General features: G+C 41.7%; 1 protein-coding gene across 4 annotated transcripts in view; it reads right to left on the bottom strand.

The window, feature by feature from the left end:
- prex1 (phosphatidylinositol-3,4,5-trisphosphate-dependent Rac exchange factor 1) overlaps positions 1-27,725 on the bottom strand; it is a 74,152-nt gene that overhangs the window by 5,845 nt on the left and 40,582 nt on the right. For 3 of the 4 annotated variants that reach the window (XR_009241720.1, XM_058642810.1, XM_058642812.1), the window contains exons 11-34: positions 26,849-26,949; positions 24,612-24,715; positions 24,086-24,135; positions 22,794-22,869; positions 22,182-22,254; positions 20,042-20,187; positions 19,098-19,190; positions 17,024-17,172; positions 16,854-16,939; positions 15,205-15,377; positions 13,696-13,831; positions 12,725-12,900; positions 12,269-12,430; positions 11,508-11,718; positions 9,963-10,248; positions 9,199-9,414; positions 6,177-6,265; positions 5,536-5,618; positions 4,404-4,494; positions 4,121-4,249; positions 3,970-4,011; positions 2,865-3,082; positions 2,302-2,404; positions 303-446 (exon numbers count right to left, since the gene is read on the bottom strand). Coding sequence is in view for 3 of the 4 variants with exons in the window: in XM_058642810.1 (XP_058498793.1) it covers positions 303-446; positions 2,302-2,404; positions 2,865-3,082; positions 3,970-4,011; positions 4,121-4,249; positions 4,404-4,494; positions 5,536-5,618; positions 6,177-6,265; positions 9,199-9,414; positions 9,963-10,248; positions 11,508-11,718; positions 12,269-12,430; positions 12,725-12,900; positions 13,696-13,831; positions 15,205-15,377; positions 16,854-16,939; positions 17,024-17,172; positions 19,098-19,190; positions 20,042-20,187; positions 22,182-22,254; positions 22,794-22,869; positions 24,086-24,135; positions 24,612-24,715; positions 26,849-26,949 (3,137 nt within the window). In the remaining variant the exon portion in view is untranslated. The remainder of the gene's footprint in view (positions 1-302; positions 447-2,301; positions 2,405-2,864; positions 3,083-3,969; positions 4,012-4,120; positions 4,250-4,403; positions 4,495-5,535; positions 5,619-6,176; positions 6,266-9,198; positions 9,415-9,962; positions 10,249-11,507; positions 11,719-12,268; positions 12,431-12,724; positions 12,901-13,695; positions 13,832-15,204; positions 15,378-16,853; positions 16,940-17,023; positions 17,173-19,097; positions 19,191-20,041; positions 20,188-22,181; positions 22,255-22,793; positions 22,870-24,085; positions 24,136-24,611; positions 24,716-26,848; positions 26,950-27,725) is intronic. The other variant, XM_058642811.1, reaches the window with a different exon arrangement.

Genomic DNA, 27,725 nt, shown 5'->3' with positions numbered 1-27,725 from the left:
TGTCGTTTAAGTGTACATTTGTGACAATAAAGTTGTTACTCTTTCCTGATAGGTGATTTCATGTCAAGACAGATGACACGTGGAGATGTGGAGCTGCTTTTGTGAAAAGTCTTTTTCTCGATCAAACATATTCATAGGCAGTGAGGAGAAATATTGCTTTGGTGCCGAATGTGAGGTATTGTATTTCAAAAAAATACAACTCTGCTTGCAACTGTTGCATCATGCTCTAAACCCTGGACCAATTCTCCCTTGAAGTGTTCTCACTTTCTCCACTTCCTGTTTCTCAGCCTGCTCAGTCTTACCCTTGGTGAAGAGGACGGTGTGGAGCTTCAAGCTGCCTCCATTTTGTAGCCGACTGGGGAGCTCGCTGAAGTGACAGCTATCCAGGTACAGGGTGACCCTCAGGGCCTGTCGACTGCCCTCCACTTGGTAACACACTGGTGTGTCTGCAAAACACACGCACATACACAGACGGGGAGAAGTGAACAAAACAGTGTTATCGGTGTTAGATTTGGCTTTATGGGTTTGTTACTGTGAGATTTATGTTAGACTGCAGAATGAATTCGGAGCATTAGATTTGATTTTGCAAACCACATCACAAACACAAATGTATGTAAAAGTAACAATCAAGTCATCGTGGAGTTTTATAGTGAAAACATTTGCCAGCAAATCTCACTTATAGAGCGGCTTTCCAAATGCCATTAAAGTCAGCACTGCTGCATTGGTGAGCATTATCCATCACTTTAAACAGTGTGTATTAGAACTGCTCTTTTCCCTAAGAGGCGACATAAAATCTCCCACAATAATGGAAAAAGTGACACAGGTCTCTAGAACAGTGATATTAGTCATGCTAGAAGGATCTTTGGTGCACATACTGTTCTGTGTGTAAGCTGTTTTTATTGTAACGGCAGATGGCAAATAAACTGGCCACCTGGCATTTTAATACAGATGATTTAATCCAAATGATTGTGCAAGAAAAATGGGCAGGGCTTTCGTCACTGATTTTAAAGACTATTTTATATGTCCTTGTCTCGATGCAACTAATATTGAACCATGTGTATGCAAAGCAGTAAGCTTTTCTAATCCTACAAAGAATGCACTATGAGTAAATTAATCATTTATAAGTCCGACACTGACTTTTGCTGATTCTTTGTAACATTTTGTGGGTGCGAGAGTTTTCGGAAAACAAAAAAGAGGACCTTTACTGCACGACCTCTACGGTCAGTTCCGTTTCCTACAGCTATAATCCTGTGCTGCTTCAGGCTGCACTCTAGACTAGACCGTTACAGAGTCTGTGTTGTGTTGCATACACACGACTCAGCTTTACCTAGAGCTCCCAGTGTTTGCTGAAGCTGCAATTAGCAAATCAATACTGTCAAATGGAGTTGGCCACTATCTGAACTGAAGGTGCAATTTCTGGGAAGCAGATTGGGTAAAATAAATACATAAATAATAAATCCCCATCAAAGTGTAGAAGAGTCTGCACTAGGTTTATCTATATAAAGTCATGAGGTCAATATGAGTTACATGCATATGCAATGTGACATGTGTGCGTGCAAAGACTAAATCGTTTCTGCTGCTGAGTGTAAAAATCTAGAATAGTAAAATCCCTGCCTCATCTATCTCTTTGCCTCCCATAATGGGAGGTTGCATGTTGTGCTTTCCCTTTGAGCAGCAATCTCTGCTGGCCATATTGAGCCAGATGAAAAGAGAAGTGACTCAGGGTGCAGTCGTCATTTGTACCTGCTGGTGGCCTGTTGCACCTTTGGTGAATACAGATATTAAGGTTATTAAAGTCAAGATTCGTACAGTGATCACTCTGAACAACCTGGGTGCAAAACAACTGCAGGACACCACTGCTACGACCTTGAGTGTTTTGGGGAGGAGGGACTAAATGCAAAGAGGGTAATCAATTTCACCTTTTCTCACACTAAAAGAGTACTTCTCTCTTGCAGCAAAGGCTTTTACCACATGTGTTAGTGTTTCATGTGTCTCAGAGCAGTCCGTCTGGAGCGACCATGTTATCTCTAATACAAGGACAAAGAGTGAGCGCGCTCTGCCCTTGTGTAAGATGATTTATGGAGCCATTATACTCTTGTTTTAGCTCCTCGTTCAGTTGCTCTTCACTGAGATCTAAACTAAACTAAATCTGTGACAGCAAAATGACGATTTCACCCACAATAGTTAACATACATCTACATAATGGAACTGTTTCCAGAGTTGGTTGAGCCATACAGCTGCTCATTAGCAGCAGTCTGGTTTGAATGAGCCAAGTCAGTCTTTGTCGATGGAGTCTCTTACTTGCAACTACATACTCATCCTCCAGTTGCCTGAAGAACACAGTGACTTTGTCCAAGTCCAACAGGGCTGCCTTGGTGTCCTCCAGCATGGTCCGCTCCTCTTTCTGTCAGTGGAGAGGAAGAAAGAAAGAAAAGCTCAGAGGTTGCACCGCATGAGTTTGGACAGTGTGCGGCGACAGCTGCAGGCTGCAAGGACTTTGATTCAGGAGCACAACATAAACACGGACACACCACGACATGCACACATTTTTGGTATTTGTTCTTTTTAAAAACATCAAAGCAACTCGTGAACTCAAATGCACAGTGTGTACTTTCTCCTGCTAGAGCAATTAATACAATAACAAATAACCTGGTTTAATGACTTAAGGAAGCAGTGTACGATAATGGAAATTGTCGTCATGCTGTCTTGTTTGGTTCCCCTGCACGTTTGTGCTTTACAGGGAGAACTACTGGATAATAATAAAAGGTAGATGGATATTTTAATGCAGAAATACTTCATATTATGTCTTTATTTAGATGCACTGTCACATTTTCCCCAATAGATAATATCAAACCTGTCCTTACTAGGTGCGGCGCTAGTGTGGACTGGAAGTGCAGCAGAACGCCAATGACAGATATCTGCTCCAGCCACTTGTGGCTGGTCTCCTTGCTGTCCTCCTGGTACTCGCCAGCGTTGTTGAAGCGCGACCGCAGTGCTGCCAGCAGCTGCTCAGCCAGAGTGCACAGGGCGCCCGTCACTGCCTGGCAGAAGATCACATCCCGTCGCAGCTGCAGGGACGTATCTGGTGTTGGGGTTTGGACAGCGAGAAGTTTTGATGTCAAAATTGAATGGAGTAAGTACATGGGGGTTCAGAGGAAGGGTTATTTTGGAGGGAAGAAGAAAGCCAGAGGAGGTAAAAGCAGCAATATGAAAATGGAGGGTACAGAGAAAAAAAATGGGTCCATGGAAAGAAGAGGGTAAAGCACCTTTCTCATTACACGTGTCTTGGATTTGCTCCAAAACATATAGTTTATTACATTATCCCAGAACCCACTGAGAGCATATGTCCTATTAACTATCACCATATGCCACTGTGCACAGTTCAAAGTGAAGGCAATCATGTGCTTCGACATTTGAACTCTTTCTGTACAAGCATACTGGAAAAACTGGCCTCAACCTGAAAACGATCCGGCTCCAGAGAACGAAAACAGTACTGACAAGTATGACTTTTTAATTTCAACATCAGAATATATCTTTAGAAATAAAGCAGATGTGTTTAAATGAAAACATAACTGATATGTGCCTATTATATTCACTAATACTCAACCATTGATGTAAAAGTGGAACATAAATGAATGACAATAATAAATATAACCTCATTAAATTATGAAATTCCACATAAATTGTATTCTTGAAATCGATTCATCTTTAAAGATGTTTTGAGGACCTGCAGAGTTCCTGATGTAGACCTGGCTATGTGACGGATGATCTCATTTGCAAAGACCTCTAAACTGCTCCAGTTGTGAGATCTTTCCAGCTGCTTGAGACCAACTTCTACTGAGTTTATTGCACCGCCTCCCTCCACATCTCTTCTGGTCATTTCATGAGTTGCATCTCATCTAGTACGAGTATCCTCCACTAAAGATAAATATGAACTGGTTTGTGTCTGACGCTGACATGTTACTCTACCTGTGCACTTGAGCAGAGCCAGGAGAAGCTGGTTCTTTCCATCTGTAGAGGGACAAGAAAAACAAGTGAGGATGACTGATTGTAACTGTATACAGCCACAAGGCAGGAGTCTGTGTGTGTGTGTGTGTGTGTGTGTGTGTGGTCAGTTTACCATCCACAAATCTCTGAAGGCTCTCCACCAGAGTTTTGATTGAGGTGGGTAGGTTCCAAGGGTCCTCTTGGATGTTCTTGTGGATAATATATCGGCAACGAACCGTCCAGTCCTCTGTCTGACGAAACTCTGTTCACGTAAAAAACCCAGGATATATATCGTGAGGGTGCGTGACAGTTGTATTGACAGAAGCATTTTGACACACCCTTTTATCATATAAGCTTCAAACGTAAACACACATACAAACAAGCATGTGTGCACAAGAATAAATACTCTAAAGTACCTGGTTGACTGTGGTCGGAGTAAAAGTGCTTGGTCTCCTCACAGGCTTTGGTCATGACAGTTCCTTTGAGAAGGCTGTTGATGGAGTCCACCTTTGTGCAGAAATAAAACACACACACACAGACGACCCATCAGGCTTTCTCTATAGTTCATTCATCATATTCTGCACACATCACCTTTCTACTACTAGCTATTCAATATCTTTCTGTGTCATTCAAACACTCACACACTCATGCACAACTCTGCGATCATTTCAAGAATCAGGCCTTTTTTAGCAGTGACAACAAAACAGCTTGTGTTTTCAAGCCCCCTGAGCTGCTGTTTCCATGTGGAAACTATAGTAGACAAAGAGGTGGCAACCCCACGTGGAGTCAAACAACATCAAGTGCTGGTAAGTGGAGGAAAAAAAGCAGGTATGGATGTCTTTAACTGAAGCCACATATCAGTGAAAGTTTGTGTGTGTGTACGTGTGTGTGTGCGCGCGCGAGAGAGAGAGTAGAAAGAGGGAAAGGTGAGGGAAAGGCAAGAAAGAAAGGAAGTCAAGTGAAAGATGAGAGAAAAGCAGGATTCTGACCAGAGGACAGACAGAGCTGCACGAGGAAACTCAGCCCAGATGTTGACTGATTACTATCACCTATCATCTGTTCCAAATGCTTTAACAGAGGGGGGTGGTTACTACTGACGTGTATGTGTGTGCGCGTGTGTGCATGTGTGCAAGAGAGAGAGGGAGAGCATGTCTTTCTTTAGTTGTGAGGAGTGGTGGTTCCTGCTTGTTGTTGTGGCTGTTATGCTATGTCCTCACAATTTCAACATGTATTTTGATGATTAAAGGTCCAGTGTGTACGGTTTTGTAGATTCTAAATGGTGAGACACATAAAGGAACTACAATGGCCTTCACATACAAGAAAGGATATTGTTCTTCTGCTATCTGCTATCACCAAGTGATTTTTATTTTAAAGCGATTAAACACTTGTGCAAATATATTTCTGGGTAGTACATAAACCTTTTTCAAACAATGTCCTCACAATGACAGAAAGACATGAGTCTGTGTGTGGCGAGTCTTTTGCTTGCAGTAATCTAAATTGCGGTAATGAACTTTTAGCTTTTTCTCCAAACCAAATGCCTGAATTTACCTGGTTAAAAAGATGCTCGAGGCAGCCGTGGAGTTTGTCTTGTTTGTCCGAGGAAATCCTCATGTCACATGGCAGCTCGTCCCCTAGCGGCCAAAAAGGCAGAAGAAAACACAGAATAAATCATTAGGAAGATATCACAAGTTTGGATAACGGCATTGGTTTTTATTGGACCATCTGCACATATTAAACAGATGAGCTCTATCCATCTCTTAATGTAAATTGTGATGCATATTTAAGGCTTGCGATGATAAACAGCAGTGGTATTGGCTCACTGCTCAGAAATGTGGCCGTGGAAAGGCTGTATCACAAATATTTGACCATAGTCACATTAGTGAAGTATGATATATGATCATCATCTTTACAAAGCAGAGAGCAAAAACAAGCTGGCAACTGCTGATCTTTACACAAACATCCATATTTCTTTTATTGGGCAGACACATACAGTTGCCTCAGCCTTACTAAATTCCTCACAGTGATGTCTGTTTGGACAATAACACATTTTTTGTAATGCATCATTAGTATTTCACTGGAACACAGTGAGAAAACAAAAGAAAATCTTTGACTGATTTCTAGAAATAAAAGATCTGATGTCGCAATGAGATGGGTAGAAAAACAACATTTACAATCACGGCATCCATTACCTGATCCCATCTCATCACTCCCCAGGTAGGAGCTGTTACTTCGCACGCTGGTGTACGACAGCACTGAATCTCTGTTGCTGTTGCATTCACTGCAAAAAAGAAAAAGCACATGCACACAAACACAAACAAGTTAAAAAGCATTATACAGCAAAGGGTTCATTCCACTCCTAAACCACAGAGGGGTTTGGAAAGCAGCGTCTTGTAATTATGCTGTCAAATAATCCCTCTGATTGTAAATGCCTCTTCTGATTTACAGTATGTGAGACCAAAGGTAATTAAACGTTTCTCACAGTAACAACCATCCCTGGTTTACACAGAGACGCATTCAGTCAGCTGTAGCTGCATTAGACTCCAAAACATTTGACTGATGATAAATACAGTACATGGCAGATATAAACAGAGGAGTTCAGCTCACCTATCTACCCAGATGATTTTTATGTGTTATGGCTCATGCTGGGTTGTGAGGAGAACTTTTCAAATGAATTGAGTCTGGTATTTCGAGTCAAATGTCTACGTGAATCGACATGATTACCGGGAGCATGTGGAGGATTTATGCGGCTCAAATTATACATTGCCTCAACTGTGCACGCTCAGAGGAGCTCCGAGGATGATTCACGGGCGGCATTACCATGATGAATGGCCTACAAGAGACGATGAGCTATAGAACAACAACACTGGCTTTGTCCTCACCTGCTGGGCTGTTCTGTGATCCATAATGTGTGTCAATATGTGTGTTTTCTTTTACACTAACATATACATACGTTCAACTATCATACACTGATAGTTACAAGTATGTATATATATATATATATATATATATATATATATATATATATATATATATATATTACAAAGAAACATACAGACATGTTATTTGGTTGTTTTACAGGTGATATGCATACAAAAGAACACAGTAGCACTTACAGAGAAACGTCAGCTCTAAAGCTTATGCACTAAAGCAGTAAATAAGTTGTTAAAAAACCCCAAACATGGTCTTGTCTGTGTATGCCTTCACTTAATCCACTCCCTATAATCCTACTTCAGTCATCTCCCTGCTTTCTTCTTCCTTTATTGCCTAAATAAAGCCACAGTTCCCCCTGTCTCTGCATTGTTCCCTTTCTGGCTGTCTGCCTCTGCATGGGGAGCTGTGTCTTCCACCTCTATTCACAGATATACCCACTCTCTCACACACGCATGCACACACACACACACACACACACACACACACACACACATATAAACAAACATGCGAATATGTGCGAACGGGTGCACTCACACGCACGCACGCACACACACACACACACACACACACACACACACATATAAACAAACATGCGAATGTGTGCGAACGGGTGCACTCACACGCACGCACGCACACACACAAACATATGCGCAGACACAAGGGGTATTTTCTAAATTTAGCTTCACACACCTCCTGCCAAAAGTGTGCGCACCACTGTGACAATTATCCTGCTTGTAGTAGCAGATCTGGCCTAAAACCTAAAACAAACACATGCACACACACTCCGACACACACACACACACACACACACACACACACACACAGCACAGCTATTCATCATAGGACACTGCTTTGACTTCTATTCAACTCCAAACTGGTCTCTTATAACGCTGGAGGTCAGATGAAATCTTTCTGGATCTGGACAAACTCTAGATAAGAGTAGATACCAGATTAAAAGGTCCTAGCGGGACCACACACACGCACACAAAGACGTCCACACTTCAAAGCAATCGATTTATGACAGACGCACTGCACCAGAGTTTCCACCAGACGCTAGTTTACTATGATTTCTTCTTCTGCCAAAGGTTTGACCTCCGGAGTCTGTGTGTGGAAGAAGCCAGTTTCTCTTGTCCCCGTCCTCGTATTTTGTCCTCAGATGTTGCTGCACTCCGCCCATGACCTCTGGCTGTTTAGCTCTGTTGTGGCCTGTCACCACCCCGAGCTTTAATATCTGATTCTCTGAACATGACTCGAAAAAAAAGATCCACCCCCTACTTCTAAAACACAGTAGCACTTTTCATCACATCCAGAACTTCACAAGTGGAATGATTCATCTATATTCACTATGCAGTCTTGCTCTGCTAGCTTCTGAACAAAATATTTTCCCCAATGGGCTTCTTAAACCCTATGTACTCACTGTGTGTGAGTGTGTGGGTGTGTACGTACTTGTATTTGAACCATATCTGGTATAAACACTGACATTGTGACCAAAACCTGGTCCTAATGAGGCAGAACCCCATTATTGAGGAACTGGTTAAGTTTAGGGCCAATTAACTGGTCATGGTTACAGTTATGGATAACACTTTGTTTAGGCTGTCCAAATGAATGGAAGTCAATGTAATTTCCTAAGAAGAATAGCTGTGTGTGTGTGTGTGTGTGTGTACCAAACATTCAACAGCCTACATTTTCCTTTACATTTTATTGCAATGAGGTAGTTGCATTTCACATGCCGTGGCCAGGCCTTAATGACAGACTGTGTGAGAAGGCCGCGCCCCAAACATTTGGCTGTATTATACACCAGCCCACCACACCAACAACCAATAACTACATCTTAGTGGGTGGTGGAGGGTGGAGCTCAGTGGAGCACTGCCCAGTGAACCATACACACACACGCGCGCCCTCCATCTCACACACACTCGTAAAAACATCTGAATGAACTAGCAACAAGCAAATGACATAACCAGACCTGACCAAAACATTTTGAAGTCATTTTTAGCTCCCCACCTTGGTCAAAATGCCACATCTGGAATGAGTTGTAGCCGCCGAAACGGGGGGGGGAAATGAGCAGCATTATAGGTTCATGAAGTACAGAGGGAGTTTAAATGCTGTTCATGTTTTATACAGTCCACAGTTGGAAAACTAGGTGTGAGGTGTGGGTGTCCTATGTCACCTTTCCTGTGTTACATATAAATGCTACTATATCTATACTATACTTCTTTACTTTCTTAACAAAATTCAATTCACCTTGATTTGTTAGTGACAGTGTTTTTCACCAGTTACCTGTAGGAGTCCCTGTAGCTCATTGTATCGTGGCCAGAGTCCTCCTGGTCCTCCTCGTTCACCATGAAGCAAACTCTTTTAATGCCACCGTGCTCCACTTTGTCCTGATCACAGCCGTCCTCGCATGGCGCCAGAGACGGCTGACTTTGCTCGTCGACTGGTGGCTCTCCGCCTTCCACTTGAAGCTGTGTGGGCTCGGTGATAGATGATAAGAGGCTATAGAAAAAATAAAATAAAATGAGATACAGGATAGTATCAATAAATCGTTTCTCTATCAAATGTGCACTTGTATTCACACCCCTTCCTCGGCACAAACACACAATGTGTGTCTCTTTCTCTTGATGTTATCCTCGCCTCCCTCCCTGTTCCTGAGCTGGGCCTGGCCCATAAATATTTTGGACCTGAAGAATGTTCCTTTTGTTAATCTTCCGCTTTAAATGAGGAAAAGACAAAGAGAGGGTGGCAAACAGCCTCGAGAAGTTAGTGTTGGGATAACAGCTTCTGGCTTTTTACACGGAGGTCTCGAAATGTCACTGTGGAGGGAGGCTATGAAAAATATCAACTCACACAGAAACACCAGGGGAGTGCCAAGTTTTACTAACAGCACCAGCTGCTGAAGCTGAAAATAATTCCTATGAATGAATATAAGAAAAAATGTCTCTTGTCTACAGGAGTGTATATGAGAAAGTAGCATGTAGTAGGACTAAAGAAACGTTATTTTAACATAGAATAACACAATCTATATTTATGTTTAATACACTTACACATCAATCTGAGCGACATACTGCCTCATTTCCCTCACAGCAACATCCAGGCGGCTATACAAGTGAATGTAGGCATTCTGGGTTTCTGTGTCTTCCTGTTTGAGCAGGAAGCTCAGCCCACCATCTCCATGGCCACTGCGTCGACTGTCCGTCATCCCATTGCTTCCATCCAAGGACACATCCTCATTATCATCTACCTCATCCCCTTCTAGTCCAGAACAGTTCCAGCAGGGAGCGCCCATACTGGTCACACAGTGTTGGGTGTGTGACATAGGGTTGAGTTGTGCTACATGAGAGGAGAGGAAAGGAGGAGAGGAAAGGAGGAGAGGAGAGGAGAGGAGAGGAGAGAAACATGTTAGCAGTGGCTAATTAAAAAAGCCTTAACCCTCTGACAATAATATTGACTGCAGATGTTCAAAACTGTGAAGTAACACACAAGTTCTTAAGGGGAATGTGTGCAAGTGGTATGCACAATGAGAGCAGAGTGCAACATTGTTTAATTTGGCTGGATACCAATGCTAAGCAGCAATAACCTGAGATAACTGCTGACATGTTGCACTCATCCAAAGAATCTGAACTGTGGCACACAGCAAACATTAAGCCAAAAAGTCCTCACACATTTTATAGACATATGTTAAAAACCTATCATTTTTTTTTTTTTTTTTTCCCCGTCACCTCAGGAAATAAAGCTGACAATTTTGTTCTGTTTCTGACTGCAGCACTTAAGTCCGGCTACTCTTGCTGGAGAAATCATCATTCCCGTGACTCTCTGTGCAGCGCATAATGAGAAACACCAGAGCTCGACGTCTCACCAGCACAACTGCGAGGCAGATGTTTCACTGGCAGCTGGTGCGGAGAGGAAAGATGAGGACGAGGCATCCTGGAACAATGTAAGCAATGCTAGATGTCGGTTGTCTAGACAGCTGTATTGCATTTTCATCTTTGCAGAGAGCACCACGAGTTCAGCAGTTAAGCCTCAAAACTCTTAGTTAGCATCGAGCTGGATCATAATAAAGTTGGGCTGGATAGGTATAAGACAGGACGCTTCTTTTTGTTTATAACTTAAGGGATATTTTTCAAGTTGTTCTCTTGTGATGGATTTATTCCTTTCTTCTCTCCCCTTTGACCTCTTCAGCAGCAGCCGCGGCAGCAGCAGTGAGTGAATGGCACACATTCCTACACTGCCCTAAGTCTCCCTCTTTGCTGACATCATTCATTCACTTCGCATGTCAATAACACGAGTATGGCCTGGAGCTAATGGAGTCTTAATGGCAAACCACTCATCTAATTAGCCATGAAAATGCCTTTTTGAGACCTTATGGCTGCTGTGGTAGGCGGCGGTGGGAATTTGGTGTTCCCTTCTCTGCGCTGCAGCATTTAAACGGTCATAAAGAGTAATTGGGCAGTGTTAAGTGGTCGAATCTGTATTATCACAAAGGAGTTGAATCTCAGTGAAGGGTCAAAGTAAGCAGTGAATTATGTGACAGAGATATTGTTAATGTCTAATTCTCCTTTGGATAGAGGCTGTGCATGTACTGCCTTTACCTTGATCTGGGTCTAGGCCGAACAGTGAGTTTTTGCGCCCAAAGCGGATGCTGAACGTCCTGCCAGCAGAGGTGGTGCTCTTGGGGTAGGAAACCTGCATCAGGTTGACGTGGCAGTTGGTGGGAACAAAGTCCATACAACCCAGTGGGTGAGGGCGAACACCAGCCTGTCTGAAAGAGGGCCACGCCTTGTTCCTCAGTTCCAGGGCAAACTGGATGAAAATGAAAAAACGAGAAGGAGTGGTGAATCATAGAGCGCACACAAAGCTAAATGAGTGACAGCTCTAATACCTGTACTTGTATGGTTTTGACGGATGATTTTCATTAAGTGTGAATGCAGTAAATGTGACATGGAGATACAACATATGACAAAGTGAAGTTTAATAAGCTGATTTAGTCTCATTACTGATTTCCTATAAGATGAAGAGAGTTATTGCTGTCTGAGTAATGAAAAAATACAATTTCAGGATTACTGATGGATAACTTAACTCCAAATATGAATATATAGAAAAAGCAAATTACATGAGCTAAGTAAAAGATGTGTGAAATATATTGACAAGAAGAAAGATGATTCACATTTTTGCATAAATGTGATGATACTGGTAAGAACGATGAAACCTTGTTTTACATTATACCTTATATTTCTTTGCTGGATATTTTGGGGTCTTTGTAATTAGTTAAAACATTTGTATGTTTCTTGATTACATTACACATCCTATAGGTAGTGTACTTTGTACAGCAGAAGGACCTGTGTCATGGTACCTGCTGATAGCTGCTGATGCGGCGTCGGATACTCTCCAGCTTGGTGTCGCAGATTTGTCTGAACTCGTACTGGGGCATGGTAACTACTCGCTCGCTCTGCGAGATGAGCTGGCTGCAGTTGCGAACAAAGAGGCTGTCATCACTAGAAAATGCCTGCAGGATCTGTACAAACAAGAAGCATTGGTGAGGATGGATCCCTCTTACTAGAAAAATATAGTTCAATAATAGTTCAACAATCACTATGATGAGTAAGAATATTTTGTAATCATAATACAAATTAATATCAGAGACCCACAAATTGGTGTATGGACATGTTGGGTTTTGGATCGCTGGGTATATATATATACGCATAAGCCACTTCGACAATTACACATTAAAAGTGGCATAATTGGCCAGCTCATTAAAATGCAAATAGTTTAGTACAGTTAGACTGGCATCACATCTTCCAGCAGTTACCTTAGCAGTGAGGCTGAAGCATCCTTTGGGCTCCACCATCTTCTCCAGCACATGGCTCTTGATGCCAGCAGTGCTGACATATTCATAGACCACGCCGTGCTCCAGGTGGACGTTATCCACTGTCAGACTGACTAGAGGCAGCTCGTCAGAGAGAGAAAGCCTCTCTACCCAAAAGTCTGTGGATCATATATTTTTTTTTTTCAATTTAGTTACTATATACCATTAAAATAAACATGATCAAGTAAGTTATTCAAAGAAAAAAAAGAGTTTCTAAAGTCGAGCCTCGTATTACGTTATTAGCACAACTGTGATGAAAAAAACACGAGTGCAATGAAACCTCATCAGCTCTGGACAGACACACGATGATTTCATAAATCCCTGTAATAATGACACATGTAATGGTACACAGTGTACCATACTATATGTGAAATGAGCCTCCCCTGCCAGCACTGAAGGAAAAACTGGCCACACAGTGTAAATACAGAGGTGAACTGAACGTTACTGGATGACGTCCTGTGACTGTAGCGTGAGCGCGTGTCATTTTCAAACACAGGATTTTCTATATCCAGACAAAATTACCAACTGCTGCACATTTTTATTGCCAAAGTAACTACGAGCCAACTGAGAGGTCATCTGAAAGTAGTTATCCATAATGTTTTTATGTAATATTCTGGCAGTGACGGGATCTTTTAAAGTCTGCAATCAATCTAAAGTCACTCACAGAGCAGCTACAGTAAATAATACAGGACAGACACTCCTAAGCGAAGCTAATACTGTTTGGGTATGATTTGCAGACGTTTAGCCCAAAAATGAAAGTTATAAAGATTTACATCTGCTATAGTAAAGAGCCACTGTGATTCTGCTTGAAACAACTGAAACCGACTTTAGTTTCATTAACAATTAAAACACTTTTATATTCAAAAGAACGTAACTACAATGATATATAAAGGATGTAACATGGGTAGCCTTACCTGTTCCATTTGTCCCATTCCCTTCCTCGCCGTTCTCCACTCGGTAAGGACTGAAAGGGCTCTCCTCCTTCTCACCTGCACGTCTTTCTCTCTGTAGCTCCTCCACATCTTCAAATGCACTGTACACCCACTGACACTGTGGAAACACATCAAAGCCCAACAGTAAGTGCCATAAATCTATTTTCAGATTAAAAGAGAAAGAGAATGAAGGAAGATGGGAGGTTGAAGTAAGCAGGGGAAAAAAAGGATTAATATTAAATCTTAAAAAGATTAAAGTGCAGAGCAGGAAAGAGACCGAATGAGGTAATTGGTATATTTATGTGAATGATTTTAAACGTTTTTTTTCAAGTGTCAATGCCCCATGGACTCAGACACTTTTCACCTGACAAGTCAGTCAGAGCTGACTGCACCACCTTGAACTCAGTAGGGCAATCGGCCACATCAACAACATCCTGGTCATTTATCCAACTGTTTATAATAAACCAGAAAACATTCACTGAAATGGTTCCAAATTAAGGCTGGTCAGCTGAGCCTGTTCACTGGCTGTGAGCAAAAGAGACTTATCAGAAGAGTAAGCCAGGCTGAATAGAATCAAACGAAACAGTGCCTAATGCAATAAGAAGGACTTCCTACTCTGTCTGCAGTCTTGTGAAATACTGCCTGGAGACATGAAATGTTCTTGTAGGAATGCCAAAACAACCTGACGTACACTTGTCGTTTTTGATGTCGGTCATGTTGCACGGGGTGTAAGTTCAAGTATCTCATGACTCCTTTTGGAAAAAACAAAGCTCAATATGCATTACTTTGATGCAACATATAACTTGAGAATGCTTGTAAAACAGGAATAGACAGAGGAATTCTGTGGACTAATTCTTTTGCTCTAGGCAGGAATGTTTCTTGGAGCTAAACTCTCACTACATGTAGCCTGCGGCGACAGTGACAGCCAGTAATTTATGTTTAGCGATTACTAGGCCACCCAATGCCGACGTCAAGAACGACTAAGAACTGAAGCGACTCTTGTTCTGTGATGCCACTTTAACAGAGCAAATCTGGCTGGGAGGTCAAGGGAAATCGTGTAAGTGTGCTATTGTTGTTGTTGTTGTTGCTGTTTAGCTGCAGTAGGTATCTCCAGTTCTGATCATTCTATTTTATGTAGTGTCTAAGAGCAGGAATGTCTGGGTCACAGGAGCGCTCCGGTCAGTCAGCTTGTCAAACGTAAATGTTGTGAGCTGCCCCACATTGCTCACCGATTCGGTAAATTAACTTCCAAAGCTACTGCTGATACTTATCGTGATTGCTTTTGGCACTGGATAGTTTGTTGTATAAATCAAGTACTAAGGGAGTTCCCTGTTACAGTGAGAGTGCCATTAGCTACACACATCGTAACATAGTAACACATTGATTGTAAGACCTCTCTGGACACGTATTGGGAAATCTGTTTTGTATCTCAAAGTGGACTTCTTTCTTTTGTTTTTTTTGTATTTCTTTTAAAAAACAACAACACTCAACTGAGAAGGTGTTTTCCAGTTTGTTTTCCCTCACCATTTGCAGAGGCTCCTGATGCGTGTGCTGCGCGGTGAAGTGCTCAAGAACCTCTCCGTAATCACTGTGGTTGACATTGTTGCCGTTGACTTTTAGGATGACCTGGCCGGGCTGAAGACCTGCCCCCGCTGCCTCCCATCCTACAACGTGTCAACACAGGGTCAGAGGTAAAGGGTCACTGGGTGATGTAAATACAGTGGAACAGTAAACAACACACATTTTTATGGTAAACATGAAATTCAAGTGGGTGACATGGGGGCATTGAAAACACGTCTCCAACATCCATGGGAAAAAAATTATTCTCCCAGACATATTTTGCTATGGAAATAAAAAAAAAAAAGTCCTTTTGGACTTCATTCCCATATCCGTAAATAACCTCTCCCCTTTCGCTCATCCAGGAAAACAGAATACTTGGCTCACTGTTGTAACACACTGTCACAAGCTACTTATGGCTTTACAGCCTGGAAGTCCAATCAACACCAGTACCAGGGCTGACATCAAATCCACCTGGGGTGCCAGCATTTACCAAGCCTTTGGGGCTATTTGACCCATGATTGGATAGCACACAGGGGGATTGATTTAGGAGCAGAAAAAACACAATTAAAGAAGTGGAGGGGGGAAAAAAAAAGACTGCTCCTCTTACACCAGCAGGGAGCCAGACGTGAAAAGGGACACTGGGAAAGAAGGAAAGAAAGAAAGAAAAAAGGGGAAAAAAACTTGGAAATGTAGAGGGAAGGAGAGAGATGGAGAAAAATGAGAATAACAGAAAGTGAAGCAGTCCCTCTGCCATAATAATAAAAAAATAAGATCACATTGTTTGACCAAGCAGCAGCTCCTCCCCTCGCTGTTTTTGTATGTGTCCTCTCTTTCTCCTGTCTGGTTTACACACTGGGTTTCATTCCTTTTCAGACCTTTCATAAATCTCTCAATTAGTGTATTTCAAGACAGTTTAGCAGTTGCAGACATCTGGTTAAGGAGGGAGAAGGAGGGATGAGAAGGTTTTTACCGGTTATCTATTGCTCCCTTTTTAGCTGTGATCGCAGAGCTGTGCGTGTGTGTGTGTGTGTGTGCGCGTGCGTTAAAAACGGTCTTTGGTCTATTGGGGATTTGAACCCTGACCGCAGGCTGTCTGGCTGACAGGTGGCCATAAAAACCTAATAGCAGAACGTAACAGGTGGTTAGAGACTAGAGTTACCTCATATTTTCTGTGAATCTCTCTGAAAATGATTTGTCTTTCTGACACCATAAACATTTCCAAAGCATTTACTGACACTGATGCTGCAGTAACAAGGTCAATTTCTTGCAAATCGTTTTACAGACATCCTGCACTATAAGCCATTAGCAACTTAATGGAACCAAACTCTAGAAAACATACATTTAATTACACCTCCCCGACATGTGATTTATCTAATGCAACACACACAACCTGAAAGTCCCATGAATTGCCTCATGTGACGTCACTTAACTGGGGTCATCGGAGGAGAGCCCGTAGACTTTTGAAATTATGTAAACTCCTCATGTACCTCCTCATGAAATTCCCCGACTCCCTCTTTTATATTGAATTGTATTGTATTGCATCTGGCTCAGGACATCAGGTGACATAATCTGTTACTCACCTTTCCTGACAGCGTGGACGTGAGGAGGGGAGGAGCCACAGAGTCTGAAGGACAGGCTGTCTGGGTTGTCAGGGATCTTCACAATTCTGGGGAAGTAAACACCAGTGAGACCAGTGTATTTTGTGTGTGTGCGTGTGTGTGTGTGTGTGCGCGTGTGAGTGTTCCCTCACTCCTTGGCCTTGGTGGCGACGACCAGTCGCAGTGAGCGTCGTATGCAGAAGGATTGGCTGATCATGGTTTCCACCTCAGAGAAAGGTCTGAGGAACAGCAGGTCCTCGTTGATGGTGTAGATCTTCCTGCCCACCTGCAGACCAGCCATCTGTGCAGACAGTGTACAGTTATTTTTGGGTTACACCTTGTTTCAATGCCATATAATTGAACGATTTTCAGCGAGTGAAGCTTTACCACCCATGTGTCCCAGTAAGAACAAAACTGCACGCAGCACTAGGCTCAGATTACATGTATTTTACCGTTTCATTTATTTCTAGTCCCATCAAAGTTAACGAGCCTCCAGAAAATGTAAATACATTTTTTTTAAAGGATATTGATTTGTCAGATATGACCTGCTCAGTATTCTCCAAACCTGTTAAATCCTGTTATTCATCTTCCAGGGTAAAATATATAAAATATATAAATATTGAATTGCGAATATTTTTGACTGAAATTGCGATTGCAATAAAATTTGTGATGAGAGTGAATGGTCATTTTTATATAATTATTCTCATTTTTATTTGAATAACATATTTAAAATGAATACTGTGTGATATTTGTGTAGATCTGTGAGAAACAAGGATGTTTTCTTCAGTCTGTAGAATATGATGTGCATAGGTTAGGACAACATTTAATCTAAAATTTTGATACACTTTTGATGAATGCAGGACATAAAGATTGGCTCCCAGATATGATTGAGTGGCATGATATTTACAGTCTCCTGCATGCCCATTGGTGGATTTGCACATATTCTCAGATTAAAGGGTTAACTAATTTACAGTTGTCTAAATCTGTTTTTATGTGGTTCTATGTGGATCCAGTTTGAGATCAAATTTGTGAACAAACAAAAAGCACAGCTTCCCAGCCTCCTGTGCATTTTTACATGCAGTCATCCTGCACATCTTCAGTCACGTTGTGAGAATAATGCTGCCTCTGTACGTCTGCTGTGTGAGTCCAGTGTCCTGGGCACAGATCCGGTGGGGTGGCCTTGGCTGAGCGGGGCCCCAGCTCTGGATTACAGCCCAGGATGACTGGGAGGAGTCACAGTCATCTGAGTGTGTTTGTGTGTTTGTGTGTGTGTGTTTCAGCCCCTTTCAGAGCCCCATGGGAATCAGCTGAGCTTCATTCACTGTGCTGGCACGCAGGCTGTGACACAACTAGCAATCCTGTTATTTTGGCGGACGCAGGGTGCATACCAGTGTGTAAAATGGAAAGGGAGACATAAAGAAAAAGGTGCAGAAGGGAGCAATAGAGAGAGGATTTACTGTGGTGGAAGCAAGCACAATGGAAAAGGGAAAAAAAAGGATCATCCAGAGAGTTACTGAGGAGCGGAACGTGGGGAAAACAGCAATGACTAAAATAGCAGAAAGCAATGGTTGAACTTGAACCAGGGGTACACAAAAATAAATGAATGTGTTGGTGAGGAAAGTATTAAGGAAAATGTTTTAATCTCAGCCTGTAGAACAATCAGAGCTGCAGTTCAAATATAAAGTAAGTGAAACGATCATATGAACAGGCTCTTGTAGCTGGAGGAATGTGCCAGAAACATTTTCACAGTCTGACCAGAGTGTGGTCACATGAAGCACATGCCATTAAGGCAGTAGTTCACCCTGAAGTGCAGGCACCCACCATGGGGCCATTTTAGGTGCGAGTGTGAAGTGAATATAGTTTATGTAGGGAAAATAAACAAGGGTTTGCTGGGAAAAGTCTGTAAAGTAGCCACAGTAGCTATTCTTGCCGTCTGTTCCTCAACACTATATAATCACATGAAATTATATATTTTGCCACAGTTTTATCTGTATTTTTAATGACACTGAATAAGTAAAATGGCTTGCACGTGTGTGTGTGTGTATGTGTTGCAAGTATGCACGGCTAATGGCACAACTGCCAATCAAAACAACGTCCTTTGAGGGGGAACGGATGGAGACTGACAGCAGCCGTCTAAACTATAGACAGCCATTACCTACTGGAACTAATACCCCAGGGCAAAGTGTGTGTGTGTGTGTGTGTGTGTGTGTGTGTGCTGACCATTACCTCAGCATGTGAGCCCTTGGTGACAGATTTCACCACAATGGCCTTGTTTTTCTCCTCAATCTCAAAGCCATAGTCTTCCTCCTCAGGGTGAATCTGACGCAGAGAGAAAGTCACACTTAAATATCCTTAATGTCATGAGTAAGCAGTTTCGTCACAGTACACTTTCATATTCATTTGATCTGACTCACTGTGCTCTGAAGACATTTTGCACACTTGGAAATTATCGTCCAATAACATCTCACATGTAATTTGTTTGAATTTGCTACAATGAATCCCATGAAAAATTGCTATGACATATCCCTCTCTTTGTGGGTGGCCTTATTTTTTTTTCTCTCTCTGCAATTTGTGCTTTTCATCGCGCGTCAGGTGTCTTGCATCTGATGATGTGCTCTGCCTCTCGCACTGTATTCTCCCGTGGGGCGAGGCTAAGTTAAACGCTGTCATCACCAAACACATTAGCCGGCATCCATTAGGTAAACTGCTGGGGCCATCTTCCTGCTGCATGGCCCTGATAAGATGGAGATCTCTGCTGTTACATTGGAGGAGACGGCTGTGGTATATATAAAGTGTTCCTGCACTTTGCTCCAGTCATGGCCAGGAGGGAGGATTAGTTCTGCTAATCAAGGGGGGAAAAAAAGCACTTCCACTTCTTGTGCAAAGATAGCAATCCTGCGTTTCACTCTAACATAAAAAAAGGGAAGCTGGTGATCTCCTAAGTTTCCCTTAAGATATAGAACTTAACTAAACAACTAATATTCTGATAAAGTGTCTGGAAAACACACACCCACTTATTTTATCTGCCATTATAATAATACACATTCTTGATATTTCCTTTTGATAACAAATGACCTAAATGATATGAAAACAAAATGGCATTCTGCTGCTTTTACTGTAGAAAACAAAATTACAACATAATATAAGAGCGTGTGCGTGTTCTAGCTCACCACCAGAGACTTGGCCAAGATGTTTTCGATGAGTTTAAAGTCACTGCGTTGGAGCTGCTTGCTTTTGGAGCTGGTTCCCTCCGTCTCCTCGTCCGCATAGAAACGGAAGAACTGCGACTCATCTTTGAACTCACTCTTTTCCAAGACTGCAGAAGAAAGCACACACACACAGACACAGCATGTAATCACAAAGCCAATGCAATAAGGTAATGCGTGTATGTGTTTAAAACTCAGTGTTGGGCTGAGCCAGCACATGAGGCCCTTAAACAAGTCAGGAACACATTGCAGATGCTTCACTCGTCGCAGCATGACATTAAAAGGAAACACAATAATGCTGATACGGATACTTGTAATGTTTCTCTGATAGAGAGCTAAGTTATTGAAATGTTGCTATTCATATCCATGGGTTGGGACTCAAAGTACACGTTCGTCCAACTAAGGCGTGTTTTAATATTACAAGTGTGTGTGTAGTTGTGAGACTGTGTGAGTGCCAAAGGTACCCAGGTGTTCGGGGATTTAGAGAACACGGCACCATCTGATGAACAAAAGCCTCCACACACTAATTACGCACGCTTGCCACACCCACGTCCACTCACACTGGCCTCATGCCATTGCAGACGTGAGTTATTTCCTCTGAGTCAGGGAGGCTGAGGCCATGTAATGTAGTAAATGGAGGGTGTGCTACTCCGGAGAACTCAGTCATACACTAAAATCGCAAACTCAGCTAGGTTACGACCTCAATGTTAAGAACAGCTAATAATTACAAGCATCAAGGAAATGGTGTTGACTCATTTAGTCAGACATTTATTCAACATGAAATACATATTTTACTATGATATTTGGTCAGGATTTTGAATATTCATAATATTATTATCAATATTATCACACTTAATTTAAAATGAATAGGGGCTCTTAAAGAAAATGTATTGCTGTTCCTGGTGCTGTGCTCTCTGTATCAAGTTGCCTGAAGGGCAAAATGCAGCAGGTGTGTTCACACCAGAGATGTAGATGAATGATGTATGCAGGTACGGACAGATGAAAGAAAGACCTTTTAACTGTGTTATCTGTTCACAGTGATAATCCCACAACTGAGGAGACACACAGGAAATGAGAGATAAAGCGAGACAGAGGGAGCGAGAGAGAGAGAGAGAGAGAGGGAGAGAGAGGGAGAGAGAGTGGGATGTTCAAGAGGGAGCAGGTGACAGTGTCAGAAGTGCTGACTAAGGACTGAAGAGAGTGACGAGAATAGAGGAGAGGTGAGGAGAGATCAGGCAGGTTGTGCAGACTGACTGGCAAGAGTGGGGTTGTGACCTCAAAGAAGGGCAGAGAAGAGGGAGGAATGAAAGAGAACAGGTGACTCTTTTCAACAGATGGTAGTAAGAGATAGGTGTGTGTGTGTGTGTGTGTGTGTGTGTGTGTGAGAGCCTATAAAGCAAGTGAAGAAAGAGAAGAGAGAGCCACTCTCTGACGGCCACGGAGGGGTGTGCATGAGTTCCAATGTATATGTTTGACATAGGTTTGTAGAGCAGACTTCCGAGCTTTTATTTAAACACAATTCAAACTTTAAATAATGCACACTGTCATTTGAAGCCTGCACAGCAATAGCGTGTTTCACTACTACCATGAAAATATGGTGATATGCCAAATTAATTTAAACAGATCCAATTTACCTGTCAAATAATGTGCCGGAATATAAACCTTAAGCCTTAAGCAGTCATGGTTCAGTGCACCAACCCAGACAGTCGTGTAGCAAAGCCAAATAGCTCAGGTCAGGGAACAGTGCTAATGCTATTTACGTTCAACATACTAGGCTGGAACAACGTGGTGGAGCGGCGTTTTTTTCAGTGAGATTACTGAGACTTGGTTGGGCTCAAAATGTAATTTACAATGTTCCCTTTTTAACCTACGACAGCATGACAGCATGAAATATTTATATGTATAGAGAAAGAGTGATTGGAGAATCAGTGCCTCTCTGCTTCTCCAGTGTAGTGAAAGGTTATAAAGCAGAAAGAATACAGGGACAAGAGAGATGTCACAACAAAAATAAAAAGGTATTTCTACACCGTGCATTTAAAGTAAAAAAAAATAAAAAAATCCACAGCTCAGCTCATGTGTGCGTGTGACAGAGAATTCGACTGACCATGGTGCATGAAGCCATTGTTGCAGAGCCCCACACCCAGCGTCACTGCGTCCTCTCGGGTCGAGCAGTCTCCCTGGAAAACCAAATCAATGACGCACACAGTCAGTCACCTCCAACACGTGTCTACACCTTCTCATGCTCAGCAGACTGCAGCACAGCTGGCCCCATTTATCTGCGTATGTGTTGGTGTGAAGATGACTAGTGAAACCCAAATAGATAAATAAATAAATAATATATAATAAAATAATAATAAATAAAATATGTGTTGAAAAAAAGGCACAGATGGATCACAGGACGGATTTTAACACGACACAAAGTGCTTCACGCTTTTCCCTAATTACACCTTAAATGCAAAGAGCACAGCTGACTGACACACATTTATGTTCTCAGTAAGACACGTTTGAGAATTCAATTAAAAAAGTAAACTTTTTGGACATTGCAAGTTTCAAAATAGCAGGAATTGTGATTGTGAAGTCAATACTATTAAAAGATGGACCCTACAAAAACATGCTCAATTACAAAAAATGACATTTGTTGTTCAGTTGTTATGACACTCTTGTAAACACTCTCTGTGCCTTGCATTGGATTTTGTGCTGCAGACAGTGATCATACCTGTGAGAGAAGCCAGTCCACCAGTTTGCTTGCAGGCACCACAGATTTAAAGGTTTTCAGATGGTGGTCTCTGTCCCTACAGAAGCAAAAAAAAGTGATTTACTAAAATATACTTTCACATTACTCACTGCAGGAGGCACATTTTGGCCAGATAAAACCTCTCTATGGGTCACAACATCTGTATCATAATAATAATTATGATACAGACTTTGGAGGTGCAATTCTGTGTTTCGACAGCTTTCTAAATCCAGCCAGAACAAAAACACTGCACACACGCATTGCCCTTTTAACTTAAAATGTTTTTTTTCTGCTTTCACACAAACATCTGTGGTTGAAAGACTTCTTTAACATGTAACCATGCGAAGCAGGAAACGCCACAGAGGAAGTGCGGTTGGTATCGCATCCGATAAAATTGAACATCCTCTACTTGCTTGAACATCACAACATTGTGAGCGAATCATGCCACCCGTACTCTGAACTGCAATGTTCAAAAATGAATTCCGTCTTAAAACCACAGAAAAAGACTTGGACTTCCTCTGAACAAAATTTGTTGAGGCAACTTCCTCCTCACCTGAACAACATCTGCGGCATTGATTGAGGTTATTAATCTTATTCACTGAATGTTATTGCTATGAAAGAAACTGGAGCTTTGTCACTCAAAGTTTAATAAAACTGAGGCATGCTTTATGATGATTAATAAAATGCAGTACATCCATCACATAAATATTAGAATTAACCGTATCTGTTAACAATGCTGTGATAAATAAAAAAAAGGCCAGGCCATATTGTATAATGCAATAATAATAATAAATATTGTCTTTGTATGTTACTAGGATTTGTCACCAGACCAAACTTTCTTTGCACTGATGGCAAACCCGAGGCACTTGAGTGAATCCTTATTTGGACTTCTACTTTTTGTAAAAATGAACTAACACACTGTGAATTCAATAAACCCACCACAATGTAGAGGCTTGCAATAAACAAGTCTTCTTAATCCTTTAAGAGCAGCCTCAGTTAAACCTGGAATCATAAAAACCATGTCCTCTTTTCCTCCTCGAGCTGAACTAAATCTCAAAGACATGCACCTACAGCAGCTGAAGCTTGGCACTATGTCCAGGTTGGAGGGTAGAGAGGTTTGAGGGCTGTCATCCTTGGCAGTTCTACTGTTTGTTCAGTCATTATAGCAAAGGTGATGCGGGCTGAATGTGAACCCTTTATGAATATGCATTCATGCACCTGGAACATTAGCATATATGTGGAAAGAGGAGGAGGAGAGAAGGGCAGGTACTTACTTGATGACATGCGTGTGGAGGCTGTGAAGGCGGCAGTAGAGCCTGACGCCCTGAAAGAGAAGAAAATCCCGAGCCACTGAGTCATAGAGCATACACACCTTGAGTAAACAAGTACAAGTGTAGCTTCAGGACATGAGATTTCACTTGATTAAAATGGGTCTGAGATCAGATATAGGCCAACACCACCATTATGTATTTATTTCCAAAATTTGTGTCACTTTTTTTTTCATACATTATCTGATTAATATTTCTCTCAGAAGCGATTAGTGTCTCAGAGTGTTATATTTGAATAAACCATTGAATGTTTTCATAAACCATCATCAAGGGTTACACTTACATGGACTTATGAAGAAAAAAAATGTATATCTTAAATAAAATAATTGTACATGTTATTAGTTCACTTAAGTCACTCGGGCTATGGCATCCCTAACCATAACCAGTCAATCTGTTGTCAATCATGTTTACAGCTTATATAAATAAATATTTTTGTTAATCTCATCAAACACCGACGAGGAACTACATTTACCTTTGACATGATGTCCTCCATTTCACTGCGGGCCTTGTAGGTGCCGTCATCGTAGCGGAAGCGGTACAACACTTGCTCGTTCTTGAACTGGTGCTTGTCCGACACTGAAAAGTCACCAGAAGGAGAAAATGTCACATACTGTAAACTGGGCTCGTTTGAATAACGGGTGATTAAAGGTTAACAATCCATCATGGTTGAAGTGTCCTCCCTTCAGTTATATCATTGTTCATATAAGGCACCGTTACAGTCACAAAAATACAACAGTCAAATATAAACAACTGTGTTCCTGTCAGGCGTCACACAGAAGAGGCTGGAATTGTCATGGACATGTCTGAAGGCATCACTACATCAGTACAGAGAACCTTCAATATCAGAACATTTGCACTCTGAGAAGCTTATGCAATGTGATTGGCATCTGGTTTGGCCAACGTGATTTCTGAATAAACAGGTAGATGATGCCATTACTCAATATCTGTTGTCAGAGTTGAATCATGCTCATACTGACTCCACCTTTAGAAGAAATGTTGCAAAGTGAGGGCAACATCGGGCAGCAAACAGACATGTTTCATGTTGTTTGGATGGACTCTGCAAGCAGATGTTTGATGATTAGACGTCTTTTCAACCAACCCTTGCTTCACTTCACCATGGATCTTTAACTGGCTGGGTCTGATTGTGTATTTGTTTGAGTTGCTACCCATCATTAAGTTACACTGTTGCTACAGTGCTCCAACTCACTCACTAAACTCACACAGTACAAGGACAGACATTCAGGTGCGAGAAAAATGTTGCATATATTGCTTGAATGTATCCCTGTGCCGACAGTTTTATAGTTCCAATCTGGTGAGGAAGGCAAATGTTTGGAGAAAACACTGCAGTTGTAAATAAATGTTTGTGTTGGGTGAGTCGTGTCATTCAAATAATCAACATGGCAGACAGCAGCCAATTCTCATAAACATCTCCAAACCCGCATTAATGAACCCACAATCGTAAAAAAAGATAACAACTGACTTTCAATCTTTGCGGCGCTGAAGACAGAAAATGTCTAATATGCTGCGTAAACTGATGTCTGCTGGAAAAGTTAACAATAACATATGCCAAAAAAGAGGCAGTTTGGTTCCACCACAACAAGTTGGCATGGGCTCAAACAAGCAGCTGGTTTTCTCAGTCTAGACTTAAAATGCCCTCAAACACCAAAAGGAATGCACCACAAAAATCAGACATTGTAAATTTGTCATATGTGGAATTTGAACTACATGATATTGAACTGCTCAACAACTACAAATGCCTTAACTGCAAACAGTCAAGCAGGAGCAGGGCTGTTTACAGGCTCCAACATGTACAACTATTTGGATAAAGTTTGCATTTGAAATATAAAGGCATGTGGTTGATTGTCTCTCCTTTATGTCTCGTAAAAAATATATAATGCACATCTTAGTAGTTGTAGAAAGGCAGATTATATTCACTTCTCTGTCACATAACCTGTCTGTGTCTGACTTGTCATTGGTGGTAACTTCTCTACACCTTGCCTGCGGGGCAAAAGCCTCTCCAGTTTGCCCACAAAGCCTCAATGCTATCCCACAGAGCCCTGTGTGTCATTACTGTATCTCTCTGTGGTTGTGGGCTCCTGTGAGGGAGGATTTCAGGGGATTTTCCACAGGTATTAAGGAATATGAACGTTAGATCTCAGCGAATTTCGCTGGAAGGGAAGTGGGTAGAAATGGTCACAGTGGTTTGCAATTGCAAATGTACAAAATCCCCATCAGCAACATTCTGGACAAGCATGTCCATACAATATTTATAGCCGCTTGTGTGCGTGTTTCGTTTCGAAACGTTTTTCGTTAACGGAATAATTCTGGTTAGCGGGGTCCAATGTCACAAAATCAGGGAAGCGGAAATAACATAACAAGACATATTTCAATAATAATTATTCTTACCACAGGTATTCCTTTGAATGATGTGCATTTCTAAAATGAACTGTCCTCACATGTGATGTTGCATAGGAAGTGAGGGACACATTCATAACAGGAATGAGTGATTGAAACAATTACAGAAGGAGCATGTAAATCAGAGAAGAAAACAACAAGCAAGATGAGAGGAAGGGGTGGAAAAAAACAACATTAAATCATAACAAAAACATGACAAGAGGACGTACAAGGAGTAAAAACCATCAGAGAATAGAAGATGGAGAGATTTATATATAAGAAGGGGAGTGAGAATGCTTTTTTTTTTGGTCTCACCGTGGTGTATGATTCCATTTTCCAGTAAGGCTTGTCCCAGATTAACTCCTTCTTCAGACTTACTGATCTCACCACTCTCTATCAGCCATGACACGAACTCACTGGGAACACAAGACAAAAAAGTCCATGGTGAGAGGTGTGGCAGCTCAAAGTGATCATTTGTTCACTCTTTGGATTTGGAAATCTTTGAAACATGGATCCATGCTGTGCTGCTGTGCTGCTGTTGCACATGATTTTACAGTCAAGGCAGTGTGGGTGCCACTAAATCACTATATATGTTTACTTACCTCTATTTTCATTCACATTATTTTACCAAGGGCAATATAGTGTAATGTAATGTAATGTGCAGTATTTAAATGATGAAATACATGATGCATGTAGTGTTTACATAGTAGTATGTCTTGCAAGGTGATCCTGATATTTTCAGTCAGCTTAGCTCATGGGACACAACTAGGCTCTTTGAGCACAAGGCTGTTTAACGTCGTCCGTGTGGGATACGATGGCTGCAGGTTTATTGAACTGCTGTGACCACAGGGACACGGAGACAATCATTTTCTCTGAAACTACTCTGAAACATGGATCAACCATCTGACTTCAAGCACTCATGTCTTTTCACTCTCTGTGTGCGCTGAACAAATGTTTGAAGAAGAAAATTACATTCTCCCCTTCTTCTTCTTCTTCCCCGCCACATCTTTCATGCTGCAGAGTAACAAAACTTCACCGGATAATGAGGAGCAGTGGACCGGGGGAGGGCAAGGGTGTGGATGTGTGCTCATGCATGTGTGCAAGAAATCTGTGGTTTGTGGATTTACATTGATAGCATACAAGGTGTATATTTGTGTGTGTGTATATATATATATATATATATATATATATA

Source organism: Solea solea, chromosome 11 (genome assembly GCF_958295425.1).
Source record: "Solea solea chromosome 11, fSolSol10.1, whole genome shotgun sequence".
Classification (NCBI taxonomy): Eukaryota; Metazoa; Chordata; class Actinopteri; order Pleuronectiformes; family Soleidae; genus Solea; species Solea solea.
Note: the sequence above shows the minus strand (reverse complement) of the source record. Positions and strands in the feature narration are given on the sequence as shown.